The 12,365-nt window shown below is 47.0% G+C and overlaps 1 protein-coding gene across 2 annotated transcripts in view; it reads right to left on the reverse strand.

Annotated features, from left to right (window-relative positions):
• The window catches only part of LOC124015518 (ATP-citrate synthase-like), a 28,719-nt gene that overhangs the window by 3,858 nt on the left and 12,496 nt on the right, over positions 1–12,365 (reverse strand). Inside the window, exons 7-21 of one of the 2 annotated variants that reach the window (XM_046330776.1) lie at positions 11,412–11,542; positions 9,843–9,961; positions 9,037–9,235; positions 8,810–8,927; positions 8,479–8,633; positions 7,047–7,140; positions 6,488–6,517; positions 5,602–5,743; positions 5,263–5,431; positions 5,083–5,187; positions 4,783–4,979; positions 4,611–4,692; positions 4,246–4,356; positions 3,974–4,101; positions 3,749–3,842 (exon numbers count right to left, since the gene is read on the reverse strand). In XM_046330776.1, coding sequence (XP_046186732.1) covers positions 3,749–3,842; positions 3,974–4,101; positions 4,246–4,356; positions 4,611–4,692; positions 4,783–4,979; positions 5,083–5,187; positions 5,263–5,431; positions 5,602–5,743; positions 6,488–6,517; positions 7,047–7,140; positions 8,479–8,633; positions 8,810–8,927; positions 9,037–9,235; positions 9,843–9,961; positions 11,412–11,542 — 1,874 coding nt within the window. The remainder of the gene's footprint in view (positions 1–3,748; positions 3,843–3,973; positions 4,102–4,245; positions 4,357–4,610; positions 4,693–4,782; positions 4,980–5,082; positions 5,188–5,262; positions 5,432–5,601; positions 5,744–6,487; positions 6,518–7,046; positions 7,141–8,478; positions 8,634–8,809; positions 8,928–9,036; positions 9,236–9,842; positions 9,962–11,411; positions 11,543–12,365) is intronic. The other variant, XM_046330777.1, reaches the window with a different exon arrangement.

Genomic DNA, 12,365 nt, shown 5'->3' on the forward strand with positions numbered 1-12,365 from the left:
CTGAGTCTGCACAACACTGCCAGGACCTCGGATCAAAGGGAGACACTCCAGTTTCTTCATACTATATCTCTTGACACGTTGATGAAAATAATCTCGGCCTCTAAACCTTCAAGCTGCATACTGGACCCTATCGATCACCACATTCATTTGGAGAGATTGGAAACCCAAATTGTTCTACACGGACAAGTTCTGGCCTGGTTTAAATCTTATCTGTCGGAAAGATATCAGTTTGTCTCTATGAATGGTTTGTCTTCTGACAAATCAACTGTACATGTCAGTGTTCCTACATCTACTTTGTGCATGACACAAGTCATTTTTTCAACAATTGTTTACAGACAGATTATTTCACTTATAATTCCCTGTATCACAATTCCAGTAGGTCAGAAGTTTACATACACTAAGTTGACTGTGCCATTAAACAGCTTGGAAAATTCCAGAAAATGATGTCATGGCTTTCGAAGCTTCTGATTGACTCAAATGATGTCAATTAGCCTATTGGAGGTGTACCTGTGGATATACTTCAAGGCCTGCCTACCTTCAAACTCAGTGCTTCTTTGCTTGACATCATGGGAAAATCAAAAGAAATCAGCCAAGACCTCCACAAGTCTGTTTCATCCTTGGGGGCAATTCCCAAACGCCTGAACGTACCACGCTCATCTGTACAAACAATAGTACGCAAGTATAAACACAATGGGACCACGCAGCCGTCATACCGCTCAGGAAGGAGAGGCGTTCTGTCTCCTGGAGATTAACATACGTTGGTGCAAAAAGTGCAAATCGATCCCAGAACAGCAAAGGACCTTGTGAAGATGCTGGAGGAAACAGGTAAAGTATCTATATCCACAGTAAAACGAGTCCTATATCAACAACCTGAAAGGCCGCTCAGCAAGGAAGAAGCCACTGCTCCAAAACCACCATAAAAAAGCCAGATTTTGCAACTGCACATGGGGACAAAGATCGTACTTTTTGGAGAAATGTCCTCTGGTCAGATGAAACAATCATAGAACTGTTTGGCAATAATGACCATCATTATGTTTGGAGGAAAAAGGGGGAGGCCTGCAAGCCGAAGAACATAATCCCAACTGTGAAGTACAGAGGTGGCAGCATCATGTTGTGGGGGTGCTTTGCTGCAGGTGGGACTGGTGCACTTCACAAAATAGATGGCATCATGAGGAAGGAAAATTATGTGGATATATTGAAGCAACATCAAGACATCAGACAGGAAGTTAAAGCTTGGTCACAAATGGGTCTTCCAAATAGACAATGACCCCAAGCATACTTCCAAATTTGTGGCAAAATGGCTTAAGGACAACAAAGTCAAGGTATTGGAGTGGCCATCACAAAGCCCTGACCTCAATCCTATAGAAAATATGTGGGCAGAACTGAAAAAGCGTGTGCGAGCAAGGAGGCCTATAAACCTGACTCAGTTACATCAGCTCTGTCAGGAGGAATGGGCAACAATTTATTGTGGGAAGCTGGTGGAAGGCTACCTGAAATGTTTGACCCCTGACATTTCACATTCTTAAAATAAAGTGGTGATCCTAACTGACCTAAGACAGGGAATTTTTACTAGGATTAAATGTCAGGAATTGTGAAAAACTACGTTTGAATGTATTTGGCTAAGGTGTATGTAAACTTCTGACTTCAACTAAGTGGATGGCGGAAAATGTTTTACTTTTAAACTCGGACAAAACAGAGATGCTAGTTCTAGGTCCCAAGAAACAAAGAGATCTGCTGTTAGATCTGACAATCTTGATGGATGTACAGTCATCTCAAATAAAATTGAAAGACCTCTGCGTTACTCTGGAGCCTGAACTCTCTTTTGACGAACATATCAAGAATATTTCAAGGACAGCTTTTTTTCCATCTACGTAACATTGCAAAAACCATAAACTTTGTCCAAAAATGAAGCAGAAAAATGTATCCATGCTTTTGTCGCTTCTAGATTAGACTTCTGCAATGCTCTACTTTCCGGCTACCCGGATAAGACTAAATAAACTTCAGTTAGTGCTAAACACGGCTGCTAGAATCTTGACTAGAACCAAAACATTCGATCATATTACTCCAGTGCTTGGCTCTCCACACTGGCTTCCTGTCAAAGCTAGGGCTGATTTCAAGGTTTTACCGCTAACCTACAAAGCATTACATGGGCTTGCTCCTACCTACCTTTCCGATTTGGTCCTGCCGTACATACCTACACGTACGCTACGGTCACAAGACGTAGGCTTCCTTACTGTCCCTAGAATTTCTAAGCAAATAGCTGGAGGCAGGGCTTTCTCCTATAGAGCTCCATTTTTATGGAATGGTCTGCCCATCCATGTGGAAGATGCAGACACGGTCTCGACCTTTAAGTCTTTATTGAAGACTCATCTCTTCAGTAGGTCCTATGATTGAGTGTAGTCAGGCCCAGGGGTATGAAGGGGAACGGAAAGGCACTGGAGCGACGAACCGCCCTTGCTGTCTCTGCCTGGCCGGTTACCCTCTCTCCACTGGGATTCTCTGCCTCTAACCCTATTATAGGGGCTGAGTCACTGGCTTACTGGTGCTCTTCCATGCCATCCCTAGGAGGGGTGCATCACCTGAGTCACTGAAGTGATCTTCCTGTGCTGGTTGGCGCTCCCCTCGGGTTTGTGCCCTGGGGGAGATCTTTGTTAGCTATACTCGGACTGGTCTCAGGGTAGCAGGCTGGTGGTTGAAGATATCCACCTTGTGGTATGGGGCTGTGCTTTGGCAAAGTGGGTGGGGTTATACCCTGCCTGTTGGGCCCTGTCCGGGGGTATCGTCGGATGGGGCCACAGTGTCTCCTGACCCCTCCAGTCTCAGACTCCAATAGTTTTCTAGTGTCAGTCTGTTATACCTGGAGTATTTTGCCTGTGTGAAGTGAATTAATTGATCTCTCTCTAACTCTGAATGATCGGCTATGAAAAGCCAACTGACATTTACTCCTGAGGTGCTGACCTGTTGCACTCTCTACAACCACTGTGATTATTATTATCTGACCCAGATTTGGCATGGGTCCTCAAATCCTCAAAAGGTTCTACAGCTGCACCATCGAGAGCATCCTGACTGGTTGCATCACTTCCTGGTATGGCAACTGAGCGGCCTCCGACCGCAAGGTACTACAGAGGGAACTGTGAACGGCCCAGTACATCACGGTGGCCAAGCTTCCTGCCATCCCGGACTTCCAAACCAGGCTGTGTCAGAGGAAGGCCCTAAGAATTGTCAAAGACTCCAGCCACCCTAGTCATAGACTGTTCTCTCTGCTACCACACGGCAAGCGGTACCGGAGCGCCAAATCAAGGTCCAAGGAGCTTCTAAACATCTTCAACCCCCAAGCCATAAGACTCCTGAACATCTAGTCAAATGGCTACCCAGACTATTTGTATTGCAAATAGTTGTATTTGGCACATGTGACTAATAACATTGTATTTGATTTTGCTGGTCATCTATGAACGTTTGAACATCTTGGCCATGTACTGTTATAACCTCCACCCGGCACAGCCAGAAGAGGACTGGCCACCCCTCGGAGCCTGGTTCTTCTCTAGGTTTCTCCCTTTCTAGAGAGTTGTTTTCTAGCCACCGTGCTTCTACATCTGCATTGCTTGCAGTTTGGGATTTTAGGCTGGGTTTCTGTACAGCACGTTGTGACGTCGGCTGATGTAACGAGGGCTTCATAAATACATTTGATTGATGGGATTGATTGAGGAGACATGAGCCAGCGTGGCACTGACTGGTTGTGATTACTCACCCGGGCCCAAGAGTAGTCCATTGGTACCGTGGGAGGGGGCACCTCCATAGCTGGAACGATGACTCCTTTGCCAACGAGGTCGTCATACACTGATCTGTACATGAGGGTGGGAAACTTCAATTTCACAACAGTGCTTTTGCACATTTATTAAAACGGTCAATTTTACGTTGTGGCTTGGATGTATGTTTTTCAAAATCATATAAGTGTGTGATTTTCTGCACTGACTTAATAACATCTCCCAGCTCGTCAAAGCTCTTGGGTACGAAGGCTCCGGCCTCCTTCAGAGCCAGGTTCTTGGCCACGGCTGTCTCTGAGGCCTGGTTGGCACACGCTCCAGCATGACCAAACTGGACCTACAGGAGACATCATAGGAAAGTCACCAATCCCATAACCAGACCCTTTCTTCCAGTATGCCTACCCTGTAAGTCTCTGTGATATCAATCCAATGACCTTTAACCCCTCCAGCCCAAACGCTTCCCGCTGCACATCACACTCACCTCTGAGGAGAACATGGTGGCACAGGTCCCGATGCACCAGCTCACCACAGGCTTGGTGATCCTGCCTGACTTGATGCCCTGGCAGATCGTATACTCCTCTGTGCCGCCAATCTAGATGGGAGACCAACAGTGCTTTTAAAAGGAAGTCCACACACACACACACACACACTTGCAGAGGCGAGTATCCAAGCATGGAATTAGTCTGGTCATAGATGTCGACGATAATTAGCTATGCTTGATGAAAATAAATTAATTGTGTTAAAAGGATCAGCTTTATTTTTCTATGGTTAGTTTATACTCATTGGAGGGGGCCATTAGCAGCAATGATGTAGCCGTGTGTGTGTGTGTGTCTTTCAAATCCTCACCTCTCCCAGCATTACGATCATCTCTACCCCTGGGGTGTCCTGGTACCTCAGCACATGGTCTGTGTAGATTGAGCCTGGGTATCTAATGAAAAAAATAAGCATTAATTATACACAGACATACATCAGTAATCTTATCCACACCATTCACACACACACACAGCCACACTCTTACCGGTCTCCTCCAATGGCCACTCCCTCGTAGACTCCGTCAGTGGTGCGGGAGATGATGTTGTTGAGCTCGTTGGACATGCCTCCAGAGCGGGACACGTAGGCCACACTGCCTGGACGGTACAGCTTAGAGGCCAGGATGTTATCCAGCATGCCCCCGGTGTTCCCGATCTTAAAACAGCCAGGCTTGATCCCTCCAACCTGGCCAAGGGCGCACACACACAGAATTAGATAAGACACTCTACACCTTTAAAAGCAGGCCTCACATACTGTAAGTGAGGGGTGTAGAGTAAGAGGGGTCTACCGTTGCCGGGCCGATGATAGTGATACCCTTCTCGTCCGCCCTCTTAATGATCTTCCTGGTCTGGGCTTCAGGGATGCCCTCGGCTATGATGGCGATGGTGTGGATCTGAAGGGGTGGGGATAGGAAGCATTACAGTGGGTCAGATCTACTGCTCGCTCACCATTAGATGACACCACCAACCTGCGGGTACTGCATGGTCTCCATGGTGCTGTCGAAGGAAGAGCGGAGCGAGGCGAAGCTGATGAGCACGTCCACCTCCGGGTGTTTCTTCATGGCGTCGCCCATGTTCTTATAGACAGGCAACAGGATCTCCTTATGGCCCCAGTAGAACTTCTGCTTGTGGTCCCCACTGGAACACACACAGACAGTCACAACGTTAAGTATCGAAAGATGAACCAGACAAATAGATAAGCACGTGTGAACGCACAACCACACACACCTCTCTGTGGTCTCGGGGCACGGCAGTTAGAGTGGTATACAGGAAGTCGAGAGACAGGAAGTAAAGAAAGAGACACCTACGTGAATGGGTAGACCATGGCAGACACAGAGGGCTCATCCCTGGAGCAGGTGTAGTCAAAGTCCAGCATGCCCTGCACGGCCCGAGTCTGCATGCCCCACACGATGGACTTGGTCTGCTTGCTGAAGAGAGTTGATGCCTTGACTGTAGGGACAGGAACACACAGGGGACAAGGAAGGGAGAGGGAAAGGAGGAGAGAGATAGAGATGGAGGGGAAGGTTAACTACAAAATGCAAAGTGACTCAGACAATGAAGAGAGGTTTGGCGTGCACACACACACACACACACACACACACACACACACACACACACACACACACACACAGAGGGAGAAAAATAGCTTGATCTCCTTATTACCGCACCAGGAGAGAAAGGGCTTTTAACACACTACAGAGAGGTACAAGCTTTAAAGAAGTCTCTTGCTCTGCTAAGAGGTGTGATAGAGCAGGGCACACAACATCAACAGAAGACACATGGCAGGGCAAACAGTTACTAGACAGTGAAGGAACCAAACACTGACAGCCAGCCGCTGACTGAGACATCACAACCGACAGGAAACCACAGGGGTTAGTGAGACAGAAGCTGAACCCGCAACCATCCAACACAACATGTTAACACTGTATGTTTCTGGATGTCAGAAACTCCCCTCTAAGGACTACAAATGTGATCAGAAATGTAGTCGTCTATACGTCAATATTGTCTCAGTTGTTCCCCATGGATGAACCATTACAACACCACAGAAATAAAAGCCACTTCTAGCACAGGCACGTGAGAGAGACGAGAGGACAGGAGCACATGACCCAGCTCGAGGGCTTCACATGTGGGCTAGGAGGAGAGCCATGTCCCAGGCCCACCCTAGTCAGTCTGTCTGACAGGGGAGTGTCCTACCTCCTGGACTGTCTGACGTCGCCTGTCGCTCTGTGGCGCCACAACAATAAAATAAATAAAATAAAAACAGAAACAATATAATCAATGTTATTACATTCAGAATTTGCGTAGATAATGCCCTCCGAAAGGGAAGGTGATGGGCTGTGAGACCCCTAACGGCCACCAGGGGGAGCTGGGACACAGAAACTCACATTTTATGAGAGCAGGGGCTCTCAAGGAAGCCTCTTGCTACCAGGGTTGGGGTCAATTCCATTTCAATTCAGGAAAATAAACAAAATTCCACATTTTCCTAATTAAAAAGCATTGAAGAGAATTTAAATGTCAGTGTACTTCCTGAATTGACTGGAATTTAAATGGAATTGACCCCAACCCGGCTTGTAAAACTGCACTCCATTAAAACGTGGCAAGACTTTTACATAAATACATGAGAAGCATCATTCTTACATTTCATGTGTGTGTGTGTGTGTGTGTGTGTGTGTGTGTGTGTGTGTGTGTGTGTGTGTGTGTGTGTGTGTGTGTGTGTGTGTGTGTGTGTGTGTGGTCTCATCAAGGAACTCACCTGGAGGGGCCCCTGACTTGGCCTTCTTGGCAGCAGAGGCCCCGGTGCCAGCCTTGTTCTCAGAGAAGGAGGCTGTCCTGCTGGAGGCTGGGGTCTGGAGAGGACAGAGAGAAGACAGAAGAAGGAAGAGTTACATTCCGTTGAAGAGCTAACCATGTTAACACCAGCTCTGACGCACACATGCCTTCCTAGAACAGCCTCGATTTCAACGACTTGCCTAAAAACGGTCATGTTTTATTTGCGACAGCACCACATTACCTTGAGAGAGAGAGAGAGAGAGAGAGAGAGAGAGGGCGAGAGAGTAACCTGGTGCGAGCTTTACAATGAAGCTTTGTGTGATAAACCTGCAGTGATGCCAGTGGCACAGTAGAGCCCCTATGTACAGACTACATCTGTGGCACAGTGGACTCGTGTTGAACCTGCTTTAAAAACAATCTACATGCTGGGCCCGCACACAGTTTAAATTCATTCAAATTCACTAAACGACATTCAGTTGAGCTGTGCTTAGAGTGAGATTTGCACCATTGGCACTTTAGCGAACCTGTGCAGGTGTATTTGCTGCTTTCATCTTTTCCCCCTTTTGCCCTGCCATCAGCCATCATCAAGTGGAAGTGGGGCCCCCTTCCCAAAACACACGCATGACCACGGACGCAGCTCTCTGAAAGCCCCGGTGCAGCACATTATTACTGGAGCCCTGCAGGCTACAGCACAGGCCTAGTGTATTGTCTCCTGGCTGCTATTTATAAACCACAGCAGCATACAAAGCCAGGCAATGCTCTACGCACAAAGACGCACTCCAGATGACCTCAACGTGCCAGCATGGGAAACACGTCCACCGTGAATCTCAGTGTTTGAAAATCACCGTTTTTAAAATGTTGACATTTTTTGAGGTCATCGGGTGTAACAGTCTTATTTTCATATCATCACTGTTTGTCTAATAAATCACTGTGTGTGTGTGTGTGTGTGTGTGTGTGTTTATTTCGTGAAAAGAACTAGAATTTAAAATGATAATTTATTTCCCTGAGCCTCCTTTTGCCATTGAAATGCGCTGTCTGATCGTGTGGGCGTGCTGAAACAAATGTTCATATATTTACATACAGTCCTGATTAGGAGATAGGATCATCTAGACTCTAGACTCTAGAGCCCACCCCAATTGATTACCCCTTCAAAGTGGGAGGATACATATATGCAAATAAATGGTGACTGGTCATTGGTCAGAATAATCAGATCAGATTATCCCACCTGAACAGGCTGAAATTTCAGGCATTTTTGTTCTCCAAAATCTCATACATTAGAAAGTCATTATCATAATTTTCACAATTTCAGAGTGTTATTTTGGAAATATCCTAAAAAACAGCAACATCACATTTTTGACCGCATTGAAAAATGATAGAATTGCCCTGTAGCTAATTATAGGCCCAGTGTAACCTACTGATGAACTGGCACTGGAGTTGAGCAGGAAGTTGGCGGTGTGGGCGGCGACGGGAGGCTCTTTGGGTATTGGTCGGTGGCCCAGTGCCATGCCGACAATGGCAGTCATGTGAGTCTCTGTGCCGAAGACATGGATGGGGATGCCAGTAGTCTTACCTATGGAAACATGGCACACACACAAACACACACAATGTCTTCAGAAGGTCGAGTGTGTCAATCAAAGCTAAAAAATAGCATTGGCTTGACCTTTTATCACAGAGGAAATTAGGAGAAATACAAGACCATGAACATCTCTTGCTAAAGGTACTTTTATTTATTGTGGAGCTACTCACCCACTTCGCCCATGACCCTGAGGCCTTCCTGGTAGTTGGGGCCCCCACGGCGGACAAATATGGTGATCTCATGCTCCTTTATGGGGCCCTGGTAGTCCCGAATGGCTCGGACAATGCCCTGGAACCCAGACAAGAGTGGATCTCAGAGTAGCCTAACGCTAGGGGAATCTAAATCACAATTGCTTCAGATATTGTGTTCAACTCGGTGGATGCCTTTTTAGATCTACCTTAAATGTGGCTGCAACGTTAGTGAAGTTTGCAATGCTTCCTCCGATGATCAGGACTTTTCCGTCAGGGTGTTTCTCGCGGGTCATCAGGGACAGGATGGTCTTGGCATAGTCATAGGTCTGCTGTTCGCTGGGCGCTCCTGAATACTCCCCGTAATTGGCCAGCTCGTCAACTCCACCCAGGTCACAGATAGTGTCACTGTGTAGGAGGGATCCCATTGGATAAAAAATTTAACACACACACAAACACGGGGGTGCAGGGGACAAATCACACAATCACCCCAAGAAAACCTACAGTATACTGTACATTCAGTAGAGTAGTGCATTGTGAAAGTTGAATTATATCAACCAAGTCTCTCTCTCCCAGTCTGTCAACACTGTTAAAACAATCTATACAGACACTAGTCCAATCCACAGAAGCATTCCGTCTCAGTAGGCGTGTCTGTGTAAGTTACGCCTCATGCCTCTGACAGACGGAAGGCTCCTCATTCCTCCAGACTCTCGTTAAGAGGATCTCATTTAGCTCTCTGCAGAACAAGCAGCAGCGTCTGGTCTCGGCTGCGCCATCAATCTGACTGTTGCATCACTAGCTGGTGCACTCGCCTAGTGCCAAACCCAATTACAACCGAGGTAGCGTAGCCTAGGAGCCAGCCAGAAACTAAGCTAACAGGGCCATTAGCAACACCACAATGAAAGAATATGGGAGTGTTGAGAGAAAACTCCAAACATGTTATTGGTAGCATTGTTTGGCATGCTGAGGTGAAGACGCATGGCTGAGATTGAGACATTGTGATAGGCGACTCTACCTGTAGACGACGGAAGCCCCTCCTCCTGCCACCATGGTCCAGATTCTTCCACGGGGGTTGAGCAGGGTGAGTTTGAGACTGGCACCACTCTTGGCATCCAGGTCTGCAATATAGGCCTCCTGCAAGAGCCAAAGGGGGAGGTTTAGCTGAAGGTTCAGTGGGGGTAGTGGGAACGCACGGTTTCCTGACTACAGCAGTGACCAGGCCATCAGTTTGTGAGCACCACTTCATTAGGATGTAATACCCCACTCACGTCGTTCCCTTTTCAAACTCATTTTGTCCTGGTTCAACGACAGAGGATAAACATCTCTGTTAGCCCATGGTCCACACTTTCAAATATGAGTGTTTCTCCTCAGATTAAAAAATAAAGAATTATGTGCACCGGCTCATGTGGGATGTTCTTGCGTGGTGAAACACTCATTTCTGATACTATTGGATACTAAAATAAGATACATGGACATTTCCAGGCAGTAAAAACAGCCTGCTGCTAATCAGAGCTGGTTGTTTGTGACAGCGAGGGACACAGCTGGGGACACACCCAATCAAAGGCACCCGCTGGTACCGTGGCTCCACCCCAGACTGACAGCAGCCCAATTAAAAAACGGGCCTGTCTGGTTGCCGACCCTCTGTCTCAAAGCAGCTCAGACCCGCCAGAGCCACACACACACACACACACACACACACACACACACACACACACACACACACACACACACACACACACACACACACACACACACACACACACACACACACACACACACACACACAGAGAGAGAGAGACCATTAAACATACTGCCAAAAACAACTATCAAAGCACAAGCCAATTAAATCGTCAAAAAAGACACAAAACACTGGTCTAACATTTTAAGTCTAGACTGGGCCACAGAAACGGAGACAAATTACTACAATATCTAGGAATAGAATCATAACGTCTAATGAGGTCACTTACATCCCTGTTGTCCCTGTAGCCCTCCACCCTGACAACCGTCGCTACTGGGGTGTGCTATGGTATCGCCATGGAGATAAGGTACTAACTCAGTATGAGTCAAGGCTGATTATTCTCTGTGCTAGTCACTCCCCCAGTCCGTTTCCTGATCAACATCCCTCTCCGTAGCTGGGACAGCCAGAGGACTCATCAAATAGTCATGGAAGGAACGGAAACCTTGATCACTGTACAGGTGTGCATCTAGTCAGCAAAAGTAACTAATGAGGATCCCGATTCAGCATGTAGATCTGTGATTCTTCTGCAGATTAACTTAGGTGGAGGCTTATTTGAAAAGATATTTGAAGTCTTTATCAGGGTTGGGGTCAAATCCATTTCAACTCCAGAAGTACACTTGAAATTCAAATTCTCTGCCATGATTTTCAATGAGGAAAATGTTGAATTGATTGGATTTACTTTCTGAATTGACCCAAACTCTGGTCTTTACATGATACACAATTACTTGTAAAGCGATTGTATAATATGTTAGGACTTCCTTGAAACTGCCCTTATCCTTCTAGTTCCTTCTATGTAACAAAATGGACATAGCAGCCTCTGGCTAGCAGTCAGGTGATTGTCCTCACCTCAGGGTAGGCCTCCCTGCCAAAGGGTGGAGGGAACTCCACGTCGCCCCACTTGGCCTTACAGAGGTAGTCCGCCGTGGCATCGATCTTAGCCGCCATGTCCAGCACATACACGCCATCCTTCGTGACCACTGAGAGAAGGAAACCAAGAGAGAGACACACACGACATGGAAGGCAAATAGAAGCACGTTAGCCCGGGGCATTGTGGGGTTAAATACAGAAGGCAAAGAACCACATCCTCTTATTGACATTCACTTGGCTTCTTCCACTCTGAATCAGAGTACTGTTCTCCATCTGTACCTCACTGCTTCTATACTACCTAAGTAGATTTGTTCTGGGGTCAGGTATGGTTGGAAACGGCACGGTTTTGTTTAGATAAACACTGACACTGTGTTCGTTTGTTTAGTTTCCACAGAGACCTGCTGGTCTCCAGCGGTGCCACTGTGTGGGTGATCTCTAAAATAGAACGCAGGGGAAATGAGAGAGGACCATGTACACCCCCAGGGGGCGTCCTAACCTCCCTAGTCCCTACTCACACTGCAGGAAGGGGAGATTGGAGAGGCAGGGGGGTGTGGGGGAGACATCAAAGCAGGAGGGGAGGTCTCAGCAGCCCCAGTCCTCTCCCCTCCACAGGAACAGCTGCCACGAGGCATATAACCTGGTACTGATGACCAATTACACCCTGATAAAACACACTGCAGTCATCCAACAGCAGGAACATGAATTATTGAACCAGTTTCCCCCCTCAGAATTAGAATGTTGCAATGAACTTCTGCTCCTCTATATGTTTTCCTACAAGGAGATGTTTTCAGATTCCGTCAGATCTTTATCCCCCCCCCCCCCCCCCCCCAAACGTCTTAATTCGATGACAAAGTGATGAGGCTGTGAGTGTTTGTCTGGATGAGGGAGTTGTTCAGAGCATCATGTTTAGGCTGTGGTAGGAGGTTGGTAGGA

Source organism: Oncorhynchus gorbuscha, linkage group LG26 (genome assembly GCF_021184085.1).
Source record: "Oncorhynchus gorbuscha isolate QuinsamMale2020 ecotype Even-year linkage group LG26, OgorEven_v1.0, whole genome shotgun sequence".
Classification (NCBI taxonomy): domain Eukaryota; kingdom Metazoa; phylum Chordata; class Actinopteri; order Salmoniformes; family Salmonidae; genus Oncorhynchus; species Oncorhynchus gorbuscha.